Source organism: Ictalurus furcatus, chromosome 3 (assembly GCF_023375685.1).
Source record: "Ictalurus furcatus strain D&B chromosome 3, Billie_1.0, whole genome shotgun sequence".
NCBI lineage: Eukaryota > Metazoa > Chordata > Actinopteri > Siluriformes > Ictaluridae > Ictalurus > Ictalurus furcatus.
Window position 1 is genome coordinate 17,481,351 of NC_071257.1, and position 26,876 is coordinate 17,508,226.

Genomic DNA, 26,876 nt, shown 5'->3' on the forward strand with positions numbered 1-26,876 from the left:
ATATACATATATTGTCATGTAAATAGCAGAGAAAGACTAAGACTATGATTCCCATCAGCCGCTGCACCTAGTCACATGTCTGTTTCACTTGATTCACGTATGGCTCTTTAGCACTTGTGTATAAATAGTCACGTTCTGCACTGCAGGAGTTGTCTTGCATTGTTTGGTATGTCCATCTGTATCATGTTATTCTAGTCCTGGTTTCATGTAAATCTTGTTCTGTTTGCACCTTAATAAAACATTTCAATTGTATTCTGCATTTGCATCCGCCTCTAAATCAATATTGTGACAGAACAAAAAACCGAAAACAATGGATGCAGCAGAATTTTTCAGAGTCCAAGAGGCCCTTTATGAAAGGGAAAAACCAAGCTGGGAGAAGGAAGAGAGATTCTCCCTAATCAAAGCCAATTGAGAATGGCTTGATGTGATGTACTTCATCAGGGCTCATATCAAGAAGGAGCCTTCCAACCAGGCTGAAGTCATCTCCCACCCTTCCTCCCCTACTGTGGATGTCTTTCAGCCTGCCAAGTCAACGGAGAATAGCCTCCCTGCTTGACTGACGATGTGGTTCTGCCTCCCTGCTCAGCTGAAGACGTTGCTCATTTTCTCTTCGCGCCTTATGTTGCTCCCTCTTCCTGCTCCACAAAGGACATCACTCCCCCCCTCATGCCTCGTGAAGAGTATCACTACCCCCTCTGGCCTCGTGGAGAACTTCGCTTCCCCCCCCTGGCCTTGCGGAAAACTTCGCTACCCCCTCTGGCCTCGTGGAGAACTTCACTCCCCCCTTGGGCTCTGCCTTGAGCTTTGTTCCTCCCGCTGGCTGCTCAGTAGCTGTCGCTGCACTCAAGCCAGGCCAGGGATATCACATCATCTGTCTGCGGTGTGGAAGTGACCACCCCACACCTGAACCTCAGAGAACATGTCAAGCATCCTCTGTCCAGCCCCACAAGGGATGAGAGACAGTGGAACTTCGAAGTGCTTAGGGACATCTGGTCTGGGGGTCCTGGACCCCCTCCCGAACTGATTAAGTGCTTCGGAAGACTCGTGTTGGGGGGGTGGGGTGGGGGGCGTCTGTCATGTAAATAGCAGAGAAAGACTAAGACTACAATTCCCATCAGTGACTGTACCTAGACACATGTCTGTTTCACCTTATTCACATTTATTCACATTTGGCTCATTAGCACTTGTGTATAAATTGCATATTCTGCACTGCATGGGTTGTCTTGCGTTGTTTGGTATGTCCATCAGTATTTTAGTCCTGGTTTCATGTAAGTCTTGTTTTGTGTTTTATTTGCACCTTATTAAAGTTGTATTCTGCATTTGCATCCACCCCTAAATCAATATCACAACCTATATATTTCTCAAAAATTTCTTAAGCTGTCTGCCTGCAGAGATAATGTTGGGTAATAATAGTGTAGTAAAAGCTAGCTAATTTATTGTGGTTTCCTCAAGCTGTGAATTTTAGACTTTGATCAAAGTGCAATAATGAAATGAAACATAAGCCTGAACAACTCAGTTTGTAATCAGATTGTCTGCAATGCTGCTGCACCGTCACACCATCATCCGATCAGAGAAGAGTGCTTACACCCTCTGTAAAGAAAACTTGATTGAGTACCCTAATGAAAACATGGGAAATTTAGCCAAAGAATTAATTAGTGGAAGGACGAACAGGCGAGCAAAGAGGCAAAGATGAAGCTCATGATTTAATGCAATGACTAACATTTATCTCAGGTTATGAGGCTGATTTAGTGCTATTGAATAAAATGAATACACTTTTTTTTGTAAACTCACATTTCACATTTCATAATCACATTTGGTTGCAAATGTAGAAGTAGGCAAGCAATTGCTTGTTCTGTCCGCTAAATGTCATTTTAAAATAGTTTAAGATCATTCACATGGAGATAATATACATAATAGTCAGGGATTCTTTAAATAGTTTATGGTGTAAATATTATGACTTATAATAATCTGCAAATGTTGTTTGCTCTTATTATATTAAAATAATAGGGTAATAGGATAATAATAATAAGAAGAAGAAGAAGAAGAAGAAGCAGAAGAAGAAAAAGATGAAGTTTTATTATTATTATTTATGTATAAAGATCTATATAAAGATCAAGTAAAAATGTAATGTTTTTACTAATGTTGGTGCCCACTGATATCTTATCAGAAAGGGTATTGCCTTTTCTTTTGCTTATGGAACCATGTGTTATGTTTTCACATCACCTAAGCAGTAATCACCTGATGGGCTAATGATTTACAGCAGGCTTGTTTGATTGTCCTCGAGCTGTTCGGAAACTGGCATGCCATAAAAGAGGCTCGTGCTCTAGATACACTCTTAAAAAAAAACACTGGGTTAAAAACAACCCAAATTGGGTTATTCTTAACCCAACGGCTGGGTAAATATAGGACAGAACGCATTTTGGGTTAAACTAACCCATCAAGATGGGTTGTAAATGGGTTGGGTTTTTTTTAACCCAATGGATGGTTTCATTTTTACAAAAATGCTGGGTTAATTTTATTTCATAAATGTTTTAATATTTTCAGGGTTAATTTTACCCTTTGAAAATACCAAATATAATATATCACATTTAATATATCACATTATAAACAAATATGTCACCATGGTATCTCCTTTATTTATACACAAGAAGGGGTTCAGAAATGTATTGCTAGAGCTGCTAAAATGGTGTTTATATATAGACTTTGAAGTAAATGACTCAAATAAGTCATATTTAGGGTGAAAACGTCAGATTTTGATCAAAGGAGACGTTTAAAACATCCTAAAAAAAAACCCACGTGTAACCAACTTACAATCCAGTGAGCATTACAAACAAGTAAGCCAACGTGAACGAAGACAGCGGTGCATTTAATGTCACGTAAACTGGACTGTTATCGCACATTTTTGCTTTTTCTATTGTACAGTAATGGGTTTGGGGATAAATATATTGATTCGAACCTTCACTCAATCACGTGTTCATTTTTAACACACTTGTGTGTCTAGTTAAGGACAACACATTTTGTATTGCTTTTAACACAATCAGTGTGTTAGTACATTTAACACATGCTATGTGTTAAATATTTCCACCCAAATGTGGGTTAAATAATAACACAAAAATAACACAGACGTGTTGTTTATACTTTTTTCCCTACAATTATCCTAAAATGCTATTTGTTTGCCTGATAAAATGCTCACAAAATAAACAGACAACTGCAATTCAAGGTGACATTTATTAAAATCATTTAAATATTTGACGTAATAATTAAATGTAAGAATTAAAACTGAACATCTTCCGGTTCACGCTGTATGATTTTGGCCACGATTCTCAAATTTTGAGAATCCTAAAATATTCCTATAATCCTAGGAAAGAAATCTGAAGTCTCTGATCGCTAGTTTGACATATTCCCATAACCCAGATTTTTTTAGAGTGTCGACTTTAGCTGGATCTTAAAGTACACAGTAGGCTATTCCTTAACATATTGACAGTAACAAGGTATGTCATACGTTTGTGCTGTGAAACTACAGGTGATCATATTCTCACCACACAAAATTAGATAGCTAGCTATCTAATTTTGTGTGGTTCCTGCAAGTCTGTTAGATATCTAGCTAGATAGATATACCGACAGACAGACTTGCAGGAAAGGACCAACACACCCAGCATTGTTTTAACCGCAGTACACTTTATCTCCAGAAGATGGCAGCAAAGAGTTTTAGATCAGTGCACACGGGCGTTTTGAACCGGGTAGCCATTTCTTATGAGGCTGTCTATCATAACATTGAGTTAATCATTAATATGATTAAAACATGGAAATAAATATAAATAAACTTCTATTTAGTTGCATTTTACATACGCTGCCATGGAAGGCTGAGCCCGGTCAGTGGGGACATTTAAAGTTCAGGCTAATCCTGGTTGAAAATAGCATGAGTGTGGAAATGCCTGTACAGATTTAAATCTATGGAAACACGTGGAGAGTGCTTTCATTTAGAATGAGGTACATGCACACTACTGTAAGTTTGTAATTAAATATTAAACTTGTACCTAGGTACACCTTTAACAGTAAAATATATATTCCACAGACCCCCTATCCACAGATTTATGGGTCATTCCATCTCAACCTCCAATATAGGTTGCTTGACCTAATAAAAAATTTTGAGTGATTACCTCTATGTATTTTTTTTTTTTTAACTTAATTATAATGTCCTTTTTTGTGTCATGGCACATAACAAAATTTGGCTATACAGCTGTTTACGGAAACCTCAATATCTCTACTTATGATGAGCCTAGGACCTTGAGGGACAGATTTGAAGAACCCTGATCTGTCATGTTGGTACAGGTGTACAGTTGATATGTGTGAATAGATTTTATCCAAATATGGAATTACAGTGTTCAGTTGGATGTTTTACAAATGAACATTATTTATAGGCTTACTTGTTTTTGAGTTATTAAGGTATTCAATTCAAGGGACCAGTCAAATGGGCTTGTAACTATAAAAACTCAATAAGTATAATAGCTATATATTATTACATATATATATATATATATATATATATATATATATATATATATATATATATATATATAATTATTATTATTATTATTATTGTTATTATTGTCATTTGTGATTTCCACCTCTGTAACTAAACTAAAAAAAAAATCCCTGATTATGCTTCACAGACCCCTGGGGGTCCTCAGGCTCCACTTTGGGAACAGACCTCTCCCCAGGTCAGGATAAACTTCATCAAGCTACACTGAGCATTAGGTCTTGTATGGGGTATTATAGGCATTACTGACCTTTCACTGTAACACTGAGGTGATATACTGTATGGAGGCAATTTATGCAGAATGGCTTTATAAATAAACAGGTACCCATGGACATCTCTTCTTACACTGGGAAAAAGCCACCTCACCTTTCTATATAAAACACAGTGATGAGTATCACTAGTTATGAAACTGTGAACGGAATGATGCACACCATCAAGAGGTTTAAATACACAGAAAGCAGTATAATTTATAATATTTAATATGGTTGGTCTGTTTTGCACTCTCTTGACTGGTTTATTTACTCTTATTTATGCTTATGGTATGTGCTGTAACATTTAACCTATGTGTCTTATTTAACACTGGGAGTTTATATCAATCTTTATCTTTTATTTATCTTGCATCTTTAATTTGAACTATAGTCTATAAGTGTTAAAGATTAACAAGCAAGGCAAACACAAGTATGTTTTATAAATTTGTATTATATTTATACTGTATATTATGAATGCCACTGTAGGCCTGCCTTTGGTTATTTATTCAGCAGTGTAGCCAATAATAATATAAAATAAAATTACAGAGCAGGGTGTGGGCTCAAACGGATCCGTTCTGTCTCGGGATTTTGCCTCTGGAATTTTAATCCTGCCAGTGCATTACAATCAGAAGATGGTCCCAGGAGATCTGACCAAGGCCACGAGAGGAGAATGAGCTAACTTGAAGATGACTAGAGGTAATGCGAGCAAGACAGATTTACATAGAAGAAATTCTAGACTATGTGCACAATCCAGACATGACATTTGAATTATATTCATTGTGACATATGGTGTCTTAATTATGTTACTTATTGCAAAAAATAAAAATGGTAAAACACTGTGCAAGAAATATAATGTTCTAAATGAGGTTTATATATAATTAAAGTCAGCCAAAGTGTCTCTCTAGAATTATTAACAAGACAAACTGATAAAAAATCGATGGAAACACACAGCAATGTATCAGTATAATAGGTGTTTTATGAACTGTTTGCACAAATGTGACTGATCAAAGACAGATGGAACCGAATGTGAAGTTTCATCTGTTTCTGATCAATTTGTCTTGTTAATAATTCTGGAGAACCATCCTGACAGACTTTCATTTCTTTAATCCTCATTTAGAACTTAGTATGAAAAGAAATTACATTTCTCCACAGTGTTTCTTTTTTATTTTCAGTACTAATTATCATGATTAAGACACTCTGTTCAGGCTTCAATAACTTTTATCTAAATTTTCATATTAATTTTGTCTTAGTGCCTGGCCCATGACATGATTTCACTGTAGCATTGATTAAAAAAATGTAATTAGGCTGAGACCTTCAACTATGTATGCAATTAGTGAATTAGGGCACTAGCTCTTCATATGAAGCACCCATATCTTTTTGAGTGTGTTATGTAAGATATGACTTTTGATTATGAGTTTTTTGATAAAAGGCTTTCATTATTCCATGATTGCAAGCCTTCATCTGACAAGTTTCATAATATTCTCTTCTTGTAGTCTTTTGGAGCTAGTTATATGTCAGATAAATATTATTACTAACAGCTAAAGTTAGAAATGTCAAGTTTGTAATCACAGAAAAACGTTCGTTTCTGTGTTATTGCTTGACACTACACTTTGCGTATACTGAAGAATAATTTCTATATTATTCATATATAATATTGCTTACTAACACTTATTATATGATTATGTGTGTGTGTGTGTGTGCATATATATATATGGTAAATGGCACACTTATATAGCGCTTTACATTGTGTCTCATTCACCCATTCACACACACACACACTTACACACCAATGGTAGCAGAGCTGCCATGCAAGGCGCTAACTTGCCATCGGGAGCAACTTGGGGTTCAGTGTCTTGCCCAAGGACACTTCGGCATGTGGAGTCATGTGGGCCGGGAATCGAACCGCCAACCCTACGATTAGTGGACAACCCGCTCTACCACCTGAGCCACAGCCGCTATATACATATATATATAAAATGGAAATACTATTATTTAAAACAGGATTTAGCCTTATTTAATGTTATAGTTTGTCTACTTTTTGTCTCTTAATGGGCAGTAAAAGGACAATATATTTAAAAAGAAAAAAAGAGAGAGAAAAAAGCTTGTGTTATTATAATTAAAGTAAATTGGCCTTGGGTTAGTTTTAATGGTATCCCTCCTAATCTGCTTCTTTCAGACAAACAAGCTAACCAAATAAAGATAACCATGTGAAACAAGGATAGAGGATAAACAATAAACATTAGTGGAGGGCCTGATTGGATATAATGTTGTATAATTATATATATTCTTTTGCAATTTTGTTTATAAAATAATTAGAATAATTCCTAAGATAACTTTTAAATTATATACTATCTCTATACAATATGAGTCTGTTAATTACCAAGGTTAACTTACCAAACAAGTACTACTTATTGGCTCAAATTTGAAAATAAAAATAGCTGTACAGGTGACTCAAATCTCTGAGGTGATCGTTACTCTTCTTAGGTTTTTTGGGCCAGGGGTCAAAACTACTGTAAATGCATTTTCTTTCTAGTTCACAGTCTGCTGTGTGAAGTAAACATCGAAGATGAGAGGATATTTACACTTCACTGAGATATTGATTCAGAGTGCTGAGAGAGGATCATCAGTGTGACCAAGCCTTGTCTGAGAATACAGATCACACACACACATACACACACACACACACACACACACACACACACACATGCATGCACACACTATCTGTAACCACTGCAACTATTTATTTTCTACAAATGAGTTTAACTTCTTGATCTACCAATACTACAAAGAGCTTAATTATACTTCAGTGAGATATTGATTCAGAGTGCTGAGAGAGGATCATCAGTGTCACACACACACACACACACACACACACACACACACACACTATCTGTAACCACTGCAACTATTTATTTTCTACAAATGAGTTTGACTTCTTGGTACTACAAAGAGCTTAATTTCGTCATTTTATTTCCACTAGTCAGTGTGTTATCAACTGCACTCTCTATACACTGTTAATTACATTGAGCTCCATTGTCTTCTGACCCTGTCTTCTGTGTTATTCCGTTCTGATGCTGGTAAAAGTATTATTTTGTGGGAATGGTGACTTTAGTATGAATCAACATGCAGAAAAGTTTAAAGATGAGCTAATACTGTGCTAATATTGTTGTGTGGTGTGTATTTTTGTTTTAAATGTAAGACACCTTTTGTGAGAAATAACACATCAAATGGCTAAAAGAAACACATAAATTGACATCCACTCTATCCGATCCAGAGTAAGTTTGTAGTGCTTTGTAAGGAGTAATTGTTGTAGTTGTAGTAAATATATCCACAGAGCATAATTACAGATCTTGTTTGATGATTAACAATATTCCAGTTCAATAAAATAATATAGCTAAAATTTTCCCCCCAAAATGTGTACGCTGTATAAGTATTCTCTGTGAAACTTTTCTCTGTAAACAAGTGGAGAAACTGAATTGAAAGGTCTGAAATGGTAGACTGTTTTTGTGGACAGCTGAAGGTTCTCAGGTTTAGTTTAGGCTGTGACTGGATGATTGGTCACTGTGGCACTCTGGAGTGATGCCTTTTATGTGCTTACGTAATGTTGGCCACGTTCCCGCTAATAGACAAGGCGCAGCACCAAGAATCCCCTCCACCCTCTCATTACAGGGTATTCACGATAAAGTGCCGCTTGCAGCTAGGGGAGGACTCTACAAGCGTGTAGGTCAAACAGATCAGTGACGAGTCACCAGGAACATCTATATCTTTCCATCTCCCACTCTAGTTCACCCTTGTTCCCTCTGTATGATGTTGTAATGGAACTTAAGGAACATTGCTATTGACTGACAAGTACAAGGAGAGAACACTCTCTCAGATTTTGTCCTGATGTGACAATAATCATTTAGAGGGCTAATAGGTTCACTGAACTCTATATTTGTTCAGGGTGTTACTCATTAAAACAAATAATTCTTTATTTTCATTTTAATGAGACAAATCAGGCTACACCAGAAAAGTTTTTTTCAACAACTGCACTCTTACATACATTATTTTACAGTCATAGACTCCCTTTTTAGAACACCACACAAAACTATATTCAATGGCTTTTTAGTTACTTTTTTTTTTTAACCTTGAATGTTCTATGTTTCAGCAGAGCTGGAACTTATTTTTACGCTTGAACTTATTTGTCTTTCTCTCAAACTACTCAATGCTAATTCTTCGTCTGACAGCAACCTTTGACATGACCTCTTACCCTAGGTGAATGGAATTCACAACAAAGATTAAAATTCCTTTAAAATCCATATTTATCCAGGTTCTGCTCTTGAGGAACATGCTTAAATCATTCTTTAAAATACTACATTTCATAGATATTTTTGTCACATACAAAACAGAAAGCCATTATGTACATACTTTTGCCTGTATTGCAGACACATGTGCCTCATTGTGGGCTCGTAGCGAATATATTTTGGACACTTTTCCTTGCAAGGCTTTGCTACCAATGCAGTAAAAAGCATTCAATCCTCGTCTTCGTAATTCACTCTAGTCATGCTGGAGAGAAAAGTTTAGAAATCCACTTGGTCAGTTCAAAAGCCAAGTGTCATGATCAAGTCCTTTTGAGTCATGGTCCATTTTGAGTTAATTTTTCTTTTATTTCCTCATGAATCTTATTCCTATGGTTTCAGTCATTTTCAAAAGTTGCATGTTTGCAGCCAGTCCATATTGCTGGTTGATGCCTTAGAATGAAATGGCAGATTAGATCAGTAGTGGGTTTAAGGACAGGATGGGGATTTTCTCACATGAGCAGAAGAGATTCATACAGGCCGATCTACTGCATACTGGCAGGGGCTTAAGTTAGATACAGGGTTTTGCACAGCCGGGTATGCAAAGTTGGTGTGTTGTTTGGCTTTCAGCCGTAGACTAGCCAGGCTGGAGTTACAAGTGTCTCTGTACATGTAGGGGCTGGCCGAAGTGGCGTAGGGGCAGGTGGCCGCTGACACTGCCACTGTGTTGAGCGTAGGGCTGTTCAGATTGTTCAAGTTGCCCAGGTTATTCAGGCCTGATCCCGGCACCCCTGTCACTGCTGAGGGCACCATGGAGGAAGCCATGTTCATGGAGGGGATGGAGTTAGGTGGGGAGAACATGGGCTGCGACGACAGGGGGCTAACATTCATAGAGTTAAAGAAAGGGAAGCTTTTGGCTGATAGGGGGCTGCTAGCCAAGCTCTTGGTGGCCCAGTTGTTGTATGAATAGCCAGAGTACATATCATCATATGGCTGCATGAGTCCGTTAAACTGGGCACCAAAGCCATTCTTACACAGCTCAGCCTGCTGGTTCCTTTCTCTCTTTCTCCACTTGGCACGACGGTTTTTAAACCATACCTGGATCAAGAGACAAAGAAAGGAAAAAAATGTCAAAACTACAGGCTACATACAGTATGTTTTTAGTTTCACAATATCAGTTATACACAAAATCAGTAATTAGATTTTTATGTAACATGTATTTTTTTCTTACAAAGTATATGTAACAAAACCAAAAACCAGCCCCCAAACCAGCCCTGATCCTGTATTATAATCATTATTACCACTGACAAATATAATGCATTTACATCTTATATGTAACATAATATGTTACTTTTGTTTAACTTCTTTTTTTCAATGAAACAGTATTACATCCTGTTTTTTTTTTTTTTAATGAAGGCCCTAAAATGATCTTATATTGTCACATATGTCAATATGTGAACACCAGAGTGAAAGAATAAAGAACACCAGAGTGACTAAACCAATTCTCCTTCACACAACAAGCACACTCACTAAAAAAGCAGCCTCCTGTTTTACTTTCATATGACCATGGTTGTAATTTATCAAAGTATAGTGATATACATTTTCATCTGTTAATTCACTGTACTATAGTCATACATACACACACAAGTGTAACAGCCCAAGTATTTATGCATTGCATTAAAACACCCCCACCTTGTTTATTTCACTTTTAACTACATTAATATAATTAATGTATGTAAAATGTCCTACTCCTATACCATGGACACAAAAAATAAAGACAGAAATCTCCCAATTCCACAGTAAAACTGTAGATTTGGCAAGTATATCAAAGATAAAATATTTTCTTTTTTTTAATATTTCATGAGAAAATTACAAAAGTAAATGAAAGACAAGTTCTGTAGGCATTACATTAGGCCTGATTAATTAAACTAAATTATCCCCCTACTATGAGCTACGTCTGGCAGAAATGTTGAGAGAGATCTCTCTGCACATTAGTCAAATTTAAAGTCCTATTTTTAGAGGTTGTAGGTGGATTAACGTTTTAATTGCTAATTTTAAAGGATAATATTGAATCTAGCTCCTCAAAATCTGTTTTCTTAAGCATACATTGAGCTGAATTGCAGAGGAAATTTAATGGGTAAAACCCCATTTGTTATTCATAATAAAACAGTGAATATTTGGAAATCCTTCTAATTCTCACTAATAGATTGCCTCTTGATGACATTACAGGTTGATCTTTGATCTTTCAGATACTAAAAGGAGCAAGTAGAAAAGTTAACTGTTGCCTATGATTGAAATCTGTCATCCTTTAATACTTGTCTGAGTGACATTAAGTCTTGCTATAGTAATGAGAAGCTCATTTGGACAGCAAATAGTGTAATATACCACACAGTGGCATTATGCCACTAGTTTATTTTAAGGGATGTGGAATCCCCCACTCTTTGAAACATGTTTGCAATGATATCAATGGTGTTTAAGGCTTCACAGAAATAACTGAATATCTATCTGTAACTGAATGCTATCTGGATTGCCAGGGTTTCTCTGGTCTTAATTTAGGTTCTCAGCTGTTTCATGATTCACTGAATCAACACTATATTTGCATAAAGTTACTTGTAATAACAATAAATGTCTATATTCTTATTCCCAGGAGCCTAAAACATAGCATAAAAACTGCAAGATTGTGAAAAAAAAACTTTATACAGTACAATTCAGCTATTTTTAATATATGATGATGAAGCCTTCCATAAAATAGCCAGTGAACAGTAATAGTGACATGACAAAGATTTTCCTGAAAAAAAAAAATTCCATCTTTGTCCAGCGTGGCTTTAAATGTAGCCCAGGTCAGCTTGGCTTCAGGTCAGGGTCATGATTTAGGCTTGGAGAGTGTATTAGGAACACATAGTCATTCAATTGCATAAATCAACATGACAGAAGAAGCATTCAGAATATGTTGCAGGAGCGAATGTTCTGCTAGGATTAGTGGGATACATACAGGGTTCAGGAGGCCACTGATAGACATTAGGACAGGGACAGCGCCAGCCCTGTTGTTCTTTCAAAATAGCCAAGACTGCATGCTATGTGACCTTTCCTCTGTCCAGCATGAATTTGATCCTTTAGATGTCGGGCAGGCATGAAGCCAGTAAATGTGCTGTCATCCATCAGGCTAGCAGCCCACCTGCTTTATTCTCTACTACGCTGTGATAACTAAATGTCCTGGCTGAGATTTGAGAGGAATAGCACTGAATTTGCATATGAGTAATACGTGTCTAATAAACGTGTCTGCCGTATGCTGTATGGCATTTGTATTAGATCACATTTTGTGTTATACTAAAGTGATTTCTGATCAGCTGAAATGGTGTCTGAACTGATATTTGATCACTTTAGTATTTTATCATTTTATAATTATGTGTAAATGTATATGACTTAAAATTTAATGTTGCAAAATTTCGAAAGTGATGATTAACAAATTCTAAATTGTGAAACAGTAGGGTTACCATATCAGTGTCTCTATAAGACAAATTGAGAGTAAGCGTTTTGAGTAAAATCCTCCAAATCTTCTCACAGTGATAAAGTAGTTGCTGATATATGTAGTAGATTTTCACTACATTTCTGATCACAAAGCACAAAAAATTATCTCTTTAAAATGACATCATTAAACAGCTGTAATTGTTGTTGAGTGATGCTCAGTTTCTGCAGCTCAGAGTGTCTACTAGACACATACCCTCACTCGTGCTTCTGTGAGATTTGTCCATACGGCGATTTCCTCTCGCGTGCTCATGTCTGGGTAGCGGTTTCTCTGGAAGGTGGCCTCCAGTTCTTGTAGTTGCTGGCTAGTGAAATGTGTCCTCTGCCTGCGCTGCTTCTTCTTCAGAGACCCATCCTCAGGGTTTGATTCATCTGTCTGATTCTGATGGGACTTCTCTGTGTCTGCAGTAAAAAAAAAAAAAGAAAAAAAAAGAAGAAATATTTAATTGAAATTCAGATTACTTGTGCACCATTTGCATATTACAAATTATTTTTTATAAATGCTCAGAGACAAATTCATTTTTTCAAGAAAAAAAGATGCAGGGGAAAATTGCCTTTTCATGAACACCAAGAAATAAAGAGTGCCACAAAACAAAGTAAACAGTAAGACCAAACAGCATTTGTTATGTCTGGGGAAAATCCTCCCTCACCAGAGCAGTTCTGCAAATTGAAGACCTCACAGAAGGAGCTAAATTAGTTGGCCACATAATCCCTGGATCAGGCATTAGTGACAGGGCAGGTTTGGAGCTGTTTGGCATGGGCTTAACTGCAGGAGCATTTCTAAACCAGCCAGCTTTCCAACACATCACAATTCTCCATACATCAGTAGGATTTTTTTCAGCCCATTAATGTACATTACTGTAAATAGAAATATATTTTTATATATATATAATTTTATTTATATATTTAGAAAAAAAAACTGTTACAGCAATTTTAATAATTGTTTTAACATATGTAAGGTCCTACACACACACACACACACACACACACACACACACACACACATTCAAATTTTGGCTTCTGATAACAATCAGCTCTTACAGTACATTGCTAAGATTATGACATGTTCTTCCACACTGATTTCACTTTGTCAGGAGGAAAAACCACCGACCACTTCATTGGAAGGCTGTTGGCTTACTCTGGGGCCTGAAGCCTTGTTATAAATTGATTTATGTGTCTGCCTCATCCCTTGTCACATTTGGCTCCAATTAAATATACATTTATCTGCAGCCACTTGGCTGTCCTTCAGATTACAGCATAAGTGAATATAAGTCTCATAAGGGCAGGTTTGAAACTCTCAGTTGACCTATATAATGACAAAACAAGAAACACAACCCTCAAAAACATCCTAAGTGGCTTTGTATGTGCACTGTGGGATGCAAATGTACTGTATGTATGACCTGTTTTAAAGCAAGTCAATGAAAAAGTCTTGAGAATGAGTAGAGGGGATAATCAAAATATTTCCAGGTGTATTTACAGTGATTATTTATTCATGAAGTGTAATATCTTTTGAACTTTCACACATATTCTTACAAATAATACAACAAATATGGTTATCTCTGGTAAATAAATAAATAAATAAATAAAATAAATACAGAACAACAAGATGAGATTAGTTAAATTACAATATTTTGTATTTTTTATTTGTTTGTTTTTTTAATAAATGTGAAAAATGTGTCCACTGGTAAAGTGCAATTTCAACATTGAATTCCAAAGCTTCCTTTGCTTGCTTGTTCCATAAACTCGAATACACCCGACTTCCACTTTTCAACTTCATATCAGTTCACCTGCTTGAGCTTTATACTTTTGCTTGAAAACATTAATCACATTAACTGTGAGTATTTTTACCATTAACTGTCTCTTTACTATTTACTGTTTACTTTTAACTGACAGTTAACTACATTAACTCTCATGTAGCCTATTTTATGTTTCCCTTTAGACATTAACCTGCAATGCTTTTGCTTAATAACATTTTCAACCCATTTGGTCTGTCGGTGATGTAGAGACTTCAGAAAATACTGTATGTAGGCCTATGCTTCTTCCATCTCTTTTTGGAAATGAGTGGAAATAATAAACGATAACATGCTGTTTAGTCGTTATTAAATCATATGTATTGATGCAAAGTTATAAGCAACAATTTTTAAAAACCTTTTTTTGGGGGGTAAAATTCAGAGATCTAAAATAAAAATAAAATTAAGCTCTCTGCGCTAAAATGCTGCCAGTTTTGTTTTGCTATCCTGCAGTCACGGGCTTTCAGATATAAACCACTAAATTTCACAGATGATGTGGAAAATGGCTACTTTAGGGATTTACAGTACACCATTTAGACCCAACCTCAGAACATTACCGCATGGGACACAAATCCCCACTCAACAACTGACTTAAAACTGCTAGTGAAAATGAACAGGCTATATTTTAAGTTGACGTGTTCAGTCTGATCAGAGGCTTCCGATTATATTTGCTGCACATGGTTTAGAAAGGTAATCTGTTGTAATAAACATAACAAAAAAGTAAATAAAAGTCAGAAAGTTAATTTGCATAAATGTACAATATATATCCCTGTTGTTGTCCGAGCCTCCTAGAGAGAAAAAACAACAGCTTAGGCTATCTTAAACAAAATCCTATAGATTGTGGTATTCATTTAGAAGAAACCATCCGAAACTTTAGGTTATTTACACCTGTCGTGCATTAACATCATGCCATTTAGCGGCCTGATTTATTTAGCTAAGACTATTTCTGTGATTTTATTGGGGAATTGGGGATGTAGAGTATAAAGAATCCTGATTTAACAACAGTGTGTGTGTGTGTGTGTGTGTGTGTGTGTGTGTGTGTGTGTGTGTGTGTGTGTGAAATATTCTTCATTAATTTGTTATTCTATTTATTGCGGTACTTTAGTATATGTTTTGCTCGCACAGCCGGTAAACATCCTGGATTAATGCATTTGACTTTCGAAGCATAACTTTGCCTTTAGATCCAGTGTTTGTGTGGATAGTTTATCTTGAGTAGACTGACCGCTGTTGTCCTGGCCTTTACACGCCGCGTCGTGTTGCGGTGTGCCGGAGTCGGAAAGAGACAATGCGGGGCTGCGGGCCTCGGCGTCCGCCAGCAGATTAAACTCCATCCCCCCGACCCACAGGCTCTGCAAAACACCACAAAACACACGGACTTTCAATGACTATCAGGACTTTACAGTAAATAAAACAAAATAGCATGCAATTTTTTTTAAAGAATATGAAAGGACATCAATAAACTATTCCCCAACGCAATATGCGCAATGAATTCACGGCATTAAATAACCTGCTAATAATAATAATCATCACCATAATAATAATCCTAATCATATTAATAATAAGAAGTAGGCCTATTATTAAACGAGCGAGTGTTATTTTTATTCGATGTCCTACTAATAAGCGTGTCAGAATTTCAATCTGAAAAAAGCCCTGAAGTTCCAAGTAGCCTATTTCTCCTTCCTTTAAAAAAAATTATATATATATATATATATATATATATATATATATATATATATATATATATATTCAGCCTGTGCTCCCCAAATGCAGATTTTCCTTTCGCTAATATTGTAAAATGAAAATCGTGTGCATTTTTAATATCATATAGCCTTGGCTGTGATTATGCCTGTAAAATATGTAGGTTAAAAGCAAGCCGCAAAACAGTGTGCAGAAATGTTAGGAAGTTTACTCTCGACTGTGGATTTGATAATATCAGTGTGAACAGCCTGTGCGAAATATGTTTATCATGATTAAAGACAAATCGACAATATCAAAAAGTGGAAAATTTAATCAGTTAATATGCCTAGAGAATATACTTTTGTAAAACAACAACAACAACAACAACAACAACAACAACAATAACAAAACACCCTCAGAGACATCTACAAACGAGGCCCGTTTCCCAAAAAACTCTCTCTCTGTCTCTCTCTCTCTCACTATATATATATATATATATATATATATATATATATATATATATATATATATATATATATATATGTATATATATATAGATAGATAGATAGATAGATATAGATATAGATAGATAGATAGAGAGAGAGAGAGAGAGAGAGAGAGAGAGAGAGAGAGTTAAATGTGATGCTCACTCTACCATTTAACAAGCTGCAATCCTTTTAAGGAAACCCAGCCATGATCAAGCAACACCAACAAAACTATAAACACAATTAATCTTTATATTTATAAGAGAAAGGATTGTCTACTTGCTGTGTCAAAAAAAACACATCTGTAAGGCGAAGCGCAAATCCATCACATCGTAATAGAATGGAATAAAATAACAGCTCGTTTATTTATACAACAGCAGTTAACACCTTACATATCAGAGAGTCACTCCCTTAACGCGTGGACTGCCATAACCTCTGAAGTGCTATAATATTTCAGTGTCGCCTATAGGCTGCCAAAAAGCGAGACTGGAAGACAATATTCATCTATAAGTGCAGTCCTTCCATCTGCCTGGAAAAGAGCAGGAGAGTGCCCAAGGATTTATATGCCAGAATCAAGATTATTCTGATTTGTCTTTTAATTGTGGAGCTGTACAAAATAGCTATTCATCTGGAAAAAATTGTAATATTCAAATTAATATCTTTCATAAATGAAAACATTGGTTCCAATGAAGTAGACTTCAAGATAAGATGCACATAAAAAATATATATATAAAGAATATAATGATCATGATGCATATAAAATATGATCCCTTACACGTGTGTTCTTCTGAAGAGAAAGTCAGTATCCTTGTGTACAAATAGCAATACAAAACGAAACATATTATACCTATTATAACAAACATATTTAACATACCCCCTCCCCATTAAATACCTTCTCGTCAGACAAGCATCAGCAAATGCAAAATGTAAACTAAATTACGTGAATTTCCCCATAAAATCATATCGATTGTATTACTATGATCACGATTATTTTAATGAGAACGGTGGATCAGCGGGACAGAAACAACCAGTGATGACACGTGATAGACAAGAAAACTATATACGATTATTATTATTATTATTATTATTATTATTATTATTATTATTATTATAGAGCATAGCGCATTTTCCAAGCTTGGGATTAATTTGCAAATTCAACAAATAAAGTTAATTAACATATAATTATCCAATCGTTAGTATTTATTTAATTATATAATTCTTTCTTTATTTTTTTTTCATTCTTAAATATGCAGTTCATGTCTGATGCCCATCTGATGTCTGATGTTCAATACAACAGTGAAAAATATATGCTGACAATTTTCTTTTCTTTTCCCTTTTTTTTTTTACTATTGATTTAGGAGATTTGTGGTGCTAAGACCAGTCCTGGAATACACAACACACAGATGCTGGTAATCGCTCCGTTATTGTATATACCATGTGTTCAACTGTAGTCATAAATCTACTATTTATTTAAAAGGTGTGTACGGATAGTGTGTTCTGATCTCATTCTGTGCTGCCATTATAATAGAATATGTCCTGACTGATGTGTGTGTAAACCGAGAAAAAATCTATTGAAACAAGTACCAACTATTACCTCTAACAGTGAAACCTCTAAGCCTCTAAACCTCTAACAGGAACGACCCTAGCACAATCAGTCACTACGGTTTTGAGACTTTATTAAAAACCCACTGTGAAGACAACATAAAAGACAAAAGATAAAGGACTGTTTTTTTGTCGGTAAAATATTAAAAATGCTTAATTTCAACACGACATACAAATACAAAACATGCATTTCGATGACTGGCCAGAATGAATAGGAATTTGTTCAAACGCTGAGCTAGGGTTACTGGATGTCATGTCAGTTATTATTTTTTGATTACTTTAGTTATTTTGACGGAACAAGATGTCACGGACTTCCTCGGGTGAAGACATAACATTCACATTCAACTCCACACACTGAACATGTTATAGACTAGTTTATTTTATTTATTTATTTATTTATTTATTTTAACTGTTAAATAAACTATCAAGTTAATATGACCATTTGGGAAGAATATGTGTACCATAATGATAATAATAATAATAATAATAATAATAATAATAATAATAATAATAATAATAAGAGAATTAAAAAATAAAGCCTTACGCTTTCTCTGTTAAATCCAGTTTTATAACTTAAATCATTACACCGTGTCTCTAACATTCATACGGAGCAAATATCCTGATTAAGATGTTAGGACACTCCGACCTCCAAGCATTTTATAGGCGGTATTACGGTCAGCATCGCCATTTGGTATTCAGTAGCCGGCCACTTTTATTAGGATAATTGTAATAGTTTCCACTGAGCTGGCCTTGAGCACGTTTCACACTTGATTTTACAACTTGCCAGTAATACAGGCAGTAACTACACTTCCTATAGGTTTATAATCAAGGGTTCCGAAAGAGGGACAAATATTCTAAGACTTCACATGAGGCACTCGTGCTTTTCTCTCCAGATTTTTCAGCGCGTATTTTGACAATAATTTGCATAAGCAAAGCACCGATTTACTCGCATAGGTTAAAAAGCAGCATGTGTATACAGAAATGGAAACTATACAAGTAGCTTAGCCCAAGATCGTCCAGCCGTCGGGCTCTTAATATAGTTTAAAACATGCATCTCAGCGCGGGATAGTGGTGCCACGTATTAATTGAGAAGTTTACATAGGCGAAATCTATATTGCGATCTCGTTAAAATATATATATATATAAGAGCTGAGAATATAATAGATTGGGAAATCCTCTAATTTTTCTGGAGATTGTTGAGTCCATCTGTTGGTTCGACCAAGGCAGACTAAGCACATTTCCATTGGCAGCGTTATTAGGCTGGGAATTATTCATAAACGCGTCCAGAATTAATTCCCTGGATTAAGAGTTGATTAAGATGTGTGTCACTTTGCTGTCTGAGAACTTATTACGGGCCCACTCGAGCCGGCGGCAGATGGAATTTCTACCCAATGTTTGTAGATGTTAATTTCCACCCTCCTAACATCCATTTGCATTTGCCTGTGTGTGTTAAAGCTGCAGCTCTACATATCTGTGAACTGGGAGATGCACAGCTAGCAATATAACACTGCCAATGTTTATTCAGGCAGTTTTAATCTTGGTGCTGGGATACAGATGTTTTTGCTGTAGGGACGTTAAACACCACATCCCAAAAAAACAAAACATATCAAAACATTGCAAATGCGGATTCGTTTTTTTTAATGGGAAAATGATTGAGTGCTAGTGAAATATAATCTACACTAAACTCTTGCTTTATTGCATCCTATCTGAGCTTTCTGTTGAATCTGAACTCATAACTCAGTCCAGTTTACTTGAAGTTTTCTAGCCTAATTTAGGCTTATAAGTTTATGTTATAAACTGTGCATTGCTTCTAACTATCTTGGTGAAAAGGCCATGATAGCCTAGTTGTGAATGTGCTATAGCTGTGAATTTATTCATACATAGTGTAATCTAAATTTGAGAGTTGACAATGCTAAGCGTGCTGTAGCCCAGTGAGAAGCCCATCCGCAGTCCAGGGAAACTGATGGGCCACAGCTGAGCTCGAGCTGACAGGGATTTATTCATTACGTCACACATGATAACGTCCATGAGGACGCTTAACCCTCGCGTGAAAGCTTAAACAGGCCCGACCTGTACTATGTCCAGCCTACCCCAACTCTCCATTTAAACTCAGCCAGATGTGACTTCTACTAAAGGTTCATTTAGAAAAATTAATCGCTTTCACAATCTAGATCACTGCGCATTTTATGCATCATTTGCTTAGTTTGCGGCCATCAAATAGGAGTATTAGAGTATTTTATAATATTAATGAGACTCTGCAAATTCGCTAAATAGACAATAAAGATTGCTCTTCGTTACAAGATTAATCCTTGCCTAAAACAAACTCAACAGATTCATTCAATTGATAGAGTCCTCGGTATATAAAGTATCAAATAATTTACAAATGAAATTATTATTATTTTTATTTCTAATATCCTGTTTCATAAAACAGGAGGTTCTAAATATCAGTGGATTTGGCCCAATTAACATCATTTATTTAAGTACAACAAAATACTAAATGGCATTTTAAATAAGCTGTTGTGTGTGTGTGTGTGTGTGTGTGTGTGTGTGTGTGTGTGTATATATATATATATATATATATATATATATATATATATTTATATATATATATATATATATATATATATATATATATATATATATATACACACTAATGTAATTCTATTGTAGTCTATATATTTTTTCCCATGTGATAAGATAAGATAAGATGTTTTCAGATCGACAGGGAATTTCAGATCGACACAACAGCACAAGTAGGATGAGTAACATCAAAGAAGGAAAGAAAGAAAGAAAGAAAGAAATGAAGGAAGGAAGAAAAAATACCTATAAATACCTATACAACAGAAATAATATAAATAATAGAAACAATAAAACAGATGTGTTGAAGTATTATTGGGTCTTTGTGTGTACAGCTATAGACTAATCCGCAAAAATCTATTATACAACTCTGTTGTATAATATAAATATAATGTAGCCTACGTAAAAAAAAACAGATCTATTGTTATGGCCTATATGTTGCTCTAATATTTTAGGTAGTCTACACGGAAATAAGACCTATAGCATAAGTTTGATATCAGATTATTGTAGCCTATAAATCTATCTTTAAGAGTTGAAAGTATGATATACATACACGGAGGGGGAAAAAACCCCAAGATAAAATACAGCCTGACTAGACAAGATAATAGGTCTCTAATCGAAGCTGATTAGTCATTTCAAATGACCCAAAGAGCACACGATTCAGGCACGAACATGGTTGAATTTAGGCGTATAAGGGTAAATTATGAAAATGTCAGTATGACGACCTGTAGCAGTCACAATTTAAGGTCTTCGTGTTACTGAAGCTTGTGCAAAAAATACATAAATAAATAAATAAAAATGGTCCAAATGCAACCAGTTTAATGATGTGTGCATTTTAACTCTGGGCCGAAAGTGGCTCGTATTAAGTTTGGGTCCATATCATGCCTAAGACACGGTTTCTTCAAAGGGAGGTTATGGCTGTATCCTGACAGGAAGATCCGGATACAGTGACCATACAGTACTATGTGAGCCAGATTAAAGTGGAACCTGGGCCGGTAGACTAGTCCATCCCTCATGTGTTGTCTAGCTAGGCCCATAACTATAATTACCGGGGAAATCCCAGAATAAATGTTCAAAGTATAGGCTAGTACTCATGATTGAGCCCGCACAAACTGTAAAAGATGGTCTATACACAAATATGTATTTATTAGTGTTTTAAAGTTTGTGATGCAAATTCAAGTCACCCCGACTGTTATCTTGACGCATTTAAATGAAATTCTTTTTGATGATAAATTCAGTAGCATCCTATAGGATGTTATAACATCTGAACAAGTTTGGATATAGCCGGAGTCTTGGTTTAAGCGCTCTACAATTTGTGCTCATTAAAGTTAGGCTGAAATTAAATTTACTGTAGCGAGCATGTATCACTCCAGAATTTGTGCATTTCATCAGGCCCTAGAGATGATCATTCCTGCTTCACTGTGATGACGAAGGCATGCTGTTTAGCTCCCGGTTTCCAGTCATACAAGCGAAGCTCCACATCACACGCAGGCTAGATTTCAAGGTTTGATCATACAGAACAGCGCTCCTCACTGCGGGTTTAAAAGCTTTCACTGTCTACCCCTGCACACTTTTATGGAGAATGTAGCTTTGACTTACGTTAAATACCTCTTTGGTTGAAGTAATCCCCGAAAAATACAACTTTGCTGTGGCTGAGCTGCTGTCCTGAAATGATGTACCGATCAACCGTCATGTAGAAAGTTCCCTGGACTGCACAAAAGATGAGAAAGCTCACGTTTCCTTATCTGACATGTGTCTGTCATGAAGTGTGCCGGAAAAAGTGAAGGCTCGATCCCCACACGCAGAGAGGAACTGACTTTATGCTAAACCTTGTGCGACAGGTCCGCGGCAGAAAGGACTGCCCCTCTCTCTCTCTCTCTCTCTCTCACACACACACACACACAGACCTCTCTCTCTCACAGAGACCACAGAGACCTCTCTCTCTCTCTCTCTCTCTCTCTCTCTCTCTCACACACACACACACACACACACATACACAAAGACGTTTGTAATTTCTTTGTAGGGTATTTCCACTCGCTTGTGTGTTACAGTAGCTAAATTTATGCTATGCCTATACTTACCCTTAACCCTAATTTTAGTAACTCAGAAGAAATCTTTTATCTCTTTTTTTCAAAACAAAACCTGCAGTGTTTGTCAAAGAAAAGAAAAAAGTAAAAAAAAATAAAAAATAAATAAAATTAAAATAAAAATAAAAAACCCAGCAATTTTCCAACCAAATGTACCAACAGGGTCAAAACTGTCACATATTCCTATCATTTTGAAGTTATTTGATCCCTATTAAGAAATAAAACATGCACACTCCACACATTCAGCCACCCGTCACACTCTTTTGCAAAGGGTTACTTAGTAATTCAGATGATTCTCCTCTCCAGAAGTCCTAGTTTTTAGCCAGAACTCTGAGGTAGCCCACACAATAGGAGCGCTCATAGGACATACAAGGCGTTTTACACACAATCTTGTTCGTTTTTTGAAGGCCCAACAATTGAAAACCTTTGATTTTCAAAGCCTTCTTGAGTACAGCTTGTGTGTCCTTTCACTATAATGTAATGAATTACTTGAGACTATATAAAAGGCCCATTTGTAAAAATAGTCTATGTAGAATGTAAGACTCTATGTGTAGTCTGAACATGCAGGAACAAGTAGTAATCTTCAGACCAGGAAAGCCTCCAGGACTATGCTTCTGTTATAAAAGACAGTTCTCACACATACTGTGCAGTGAATGGTGCTCAGTAATTATCGCAGGGATTATTAAGGGCATGGCCTTCATGTGAGTCTTCCATGCAAATCCTCATTTCCATTTTATTCTAACGTGGAAGCCATTTTGAGAATTGTATGTATTTTTTTCCCCCAAACAGTGCATGATAGTCTCACTAATAATTTGTGAGAGGCCTTATATTTCACAGAACAGTGTTCATTAGGACTAATGTTTTCAATTTTAAAGCACTGAAACAGACCATGTGAGGTAATTCCTTGCATCCGTATCTTCAAAATGGAACTACAGGTTGTCCTGTTTGCAAAAATGTGCTTTTCCCAAATTGGTTCACATTAGGCCTTTTTTTAAAAAAAAAATATTGTTGAGGAATACTTACCTTTGACATATTGAACATCTCAGATTTGAATTTCTTCTAGTTTAAATACGGTAAATTCAAGAGATAAGTCCTACTGCAAATAAGATATGTTCCCTAATAAAATGTAGGCTGAACTTCATCAGTTATCAAGCTGGATACTAGCAATTTTTTCTCATAAATTGTTCGCAGGAGCATTTACACAAGAAATGTGGTATTTATGACAATCTAGCTAGTTTTGAAAAAAAAAAAAAAAGTTTTTATCCTATGACTGTTTTTGAGTCTGTGTAAATTTCCTTGTAAGGGAACTCCTTAATGTGACCCTTGATTGATAGGCTTTAAATCATATTATTCAGGTTAGTTACTGCAATTATATACACCCAATGTCCACATTATTAGGGACATCTTTATACCTGCTGAATGGAAAAACATCGCCTGGTCTTTTTCTTATCTTCAGCTGTCCAGACTCATTGCACCAGTGTCCACCATAACCTCAGATTTCTCATCTTGGCTGAAAGGAGTGGAACCTGATGTGGTCTTCTGCTGTTGTAGCCCATCTGGATCAAGATTTGATGCGTTGTGTTTTCTGAGATTCTTTTCTGCTCACCATGGTTGTAAAGAGTGGTTATTTGAGTTACTATATCCTTCCTGTCAGCTCAAATCAGTCTGGCAATTTTCGTCTAACCTCTCTTATCAACAAAGCATTTCTACCCACAGAACTGCTGCTCACTACATGTTTTTTGTTTTTCTCACCATTCTGTGTAAACACTATACATGGTTGTGTGTGAAAATCCCAGGAGATCAGCAGGTTCTGAAATACTCAAACCAGTCTGTCTGCCACCAGCAACCATGCCAGGGTCAAAGTCACTGAGATCACATTTTCCCCAAATCTGATGTTTGATGTGAACCTTAATTGAATCTCTTGACCTGAATCTGCTGATGCATGACTGACTGAATGCATACCTGCAAGCATGTGTTCCTAAGCATATATGCTGCAAATATATACAGACTGTGTCAAATTTAAATAGGTTATTTAATTTACACACACTTAATACATTTAATGCACATTTTGTGAAACTCTGTCATTTTCTATAAATCATTTGATAGAAAGCAAAGCAAAACAACCCCACAAATGCACCTATAAAAGGAGGAAGAGTTAGGCTGTAACTATGGTAGCATCTATGGATGCACTGCAATGGCTTGGCTGCATTAATGCATTAAGTGCCCTCCACACTTAGGACGTGCTCTTTCACTGCTGAGAAGTCATTTAGTAATTTTCAGTTCTCTCTAAGTGTTGCCTTTTATGGAGATTTGTTGGCTAAATATAAATAATCTGTGCCTTGAATTTTCTTCGTAATATAGATGTGATTGACATTCATCAGCACATGCACATGAGTATTAAGAAAATCAGCATTACCAAAACATTTGTAACTCTGGCATTCATTTTTTTTTAGTTTGGTTTGGCCTGCAAAAATACTTTACTAAAAGATTAATAAATTACAATTTGAACTGTGTGTTGTGGTCAGTTAAATTCAGAAAAGCCTTCTTGGCTATGCAGAAAGCAAGGGCGTCACTGGAGATTTATGAATTTTTTTTTTAAAGCCACCAAAACATCTTTCTAGTCATGTATATTTTAGAATAACATTAGGTGTAAAATGTATAGAAATAAGGTTATTTTTGGTCAAGGTATACCTGTCTTATAATTTGTGTTAGAGACTGATCTAATATGACTTACTTAAATTATATCAAAATAAAAAATTAAAGTCCACTTTGTCCCCATCCATCCAACACCAACAAAAGGCAAAAATGGCTGTGCTATGTAGCCAAAAAACAGTAAACTGTGTTGTGTGTGGATCCTTCACTAACCAACAGAACAGCTTGATTAAAGTGTATACATGCTGGACGAAGTCAAGCTACAAGTCCCATTTTGGCAGTTTGATTTCAGTACGATTTCAGTTGATTAAAGTGTTTATATGACATTTTAAAAAGATGAATTTTTAGCTCGATTGAAATCAGACTTTTAACGTGCATGTAAACGTGCTAGCGATGAACTTTTAACATGCATGTAAATAGGCCTAGTGATGTTCCTGGCAGAATGTAAAAAAAACTGACGTTTTTGCTGAAAAATCACCTGACACTCACCAAAAACTATGATGACTACGCTACAATATTGTTGTTTGGGGACTGTTATTGCCAGTATTCAAGGAGGTCATGTGCTAGGCAGCTTTTCGCTCACTACCAGGATATTTTATCCCCAAACCTGATTGCCTCTGTCAGAAAGTTAGGATTGATTGATCAGCCATAGACGGGTACTTTAGCAGAAAACTGACTACAAGCATGCAGGTTCCCACTATCAAAATCAATATTTTGTGGTCTGAATTTAAGAAGGCAGTCCACATGCTCAAACCTAAGAGTATACACTATATGGTCAAAAGTATGTGGACACCTGACCATCAGACCCATATGTGGGCCTTCCCCAAACTGTTGCCACAAAGTTGTAAGAACACAACTGTCTAGAGTGTCTTTGTATGCTGTAGCATTAAGATTTCCCTTCACTGGAACTAAAGGGACCACACATGTTTCATCCTGACAATGCCCTTGTGCACAAAGTGAGGTCTATAAAGACATGGTTTGCCAGGGTTGATAGAGGTGGTAGAATTTGAGTCACCCGACCTTTGACCTCAACAGTATTGAACTTTTGGGATGAATTGTAACGCTGACTGCTCACCAGGCCTTCTCGCTTGACATCAGTACCTGACCTCACTAATACTAACTAATAAGTCTGTGGAGCATCATTCAAGAAAGTTTTTCATTATACTTTGTACACGGTACATGACAATAAACGACTTCGACTTGAATACTAATACTGGCTAAATGAGCATAAAACCTCCACACCCATTTTCCAAAATCGAGTGTTAAGCCTTCCCTGAAGAGTGGAGGCTGTAATAACAACAAAGGGACCAACTCCGTGTTAATGTCCATGGTTTTAGAATGGGCACATATGGGTGTGATAGTCCAGTGTCCACATACTTTTGGCCATATAGTGTAAAAAAATAAATAAAATAAAAT

At 36.0% G+C, this 26,876-nt stretch overlaps 1 protein-coding gene across 2 annotated transcripts; it reads right to left on the reverse strand.

Annotated features, from left to right (window-relative positions):
- Positions 1-8,737: 8,737 nt before the first annotated feature.
- Positions 8,738-24,122, reverse strand: pitx3 (paired-like homeodomain 3). Of its 2 annotated transcripts, none has more exons than XM_053621184.1 (4): positions 22,330-24,122; positions 15,603-15,729; positions 12,787-12,992; positions 8,738-10,163 (listed from the first exon to the last, which is right to left on the reverse strand). In XM_053621184.1, exons 2-4 carry the CDS (start codon positions 15,709-15,711, stop codon positions 9,597-9,599), a joined length of 882 nt encoding a protein of 293 aa, XP_053477159.1. In that variant the 5' UTR covers positions 15,712-15,729; positions 22,330-24,122; the 3' UTR covers positions 8,738-9,596. The 2 variants fall into 2 exon arrangements, with proteins under 2 accessions (XP_053477159.1, XP_053477158.1); XM_053621183.1 differs by having other exon boundaries at positions 22,321-24,122.
- Between the last annotated feature and the right edge of the window lie 2,754 nt (positions 24,123-26,876).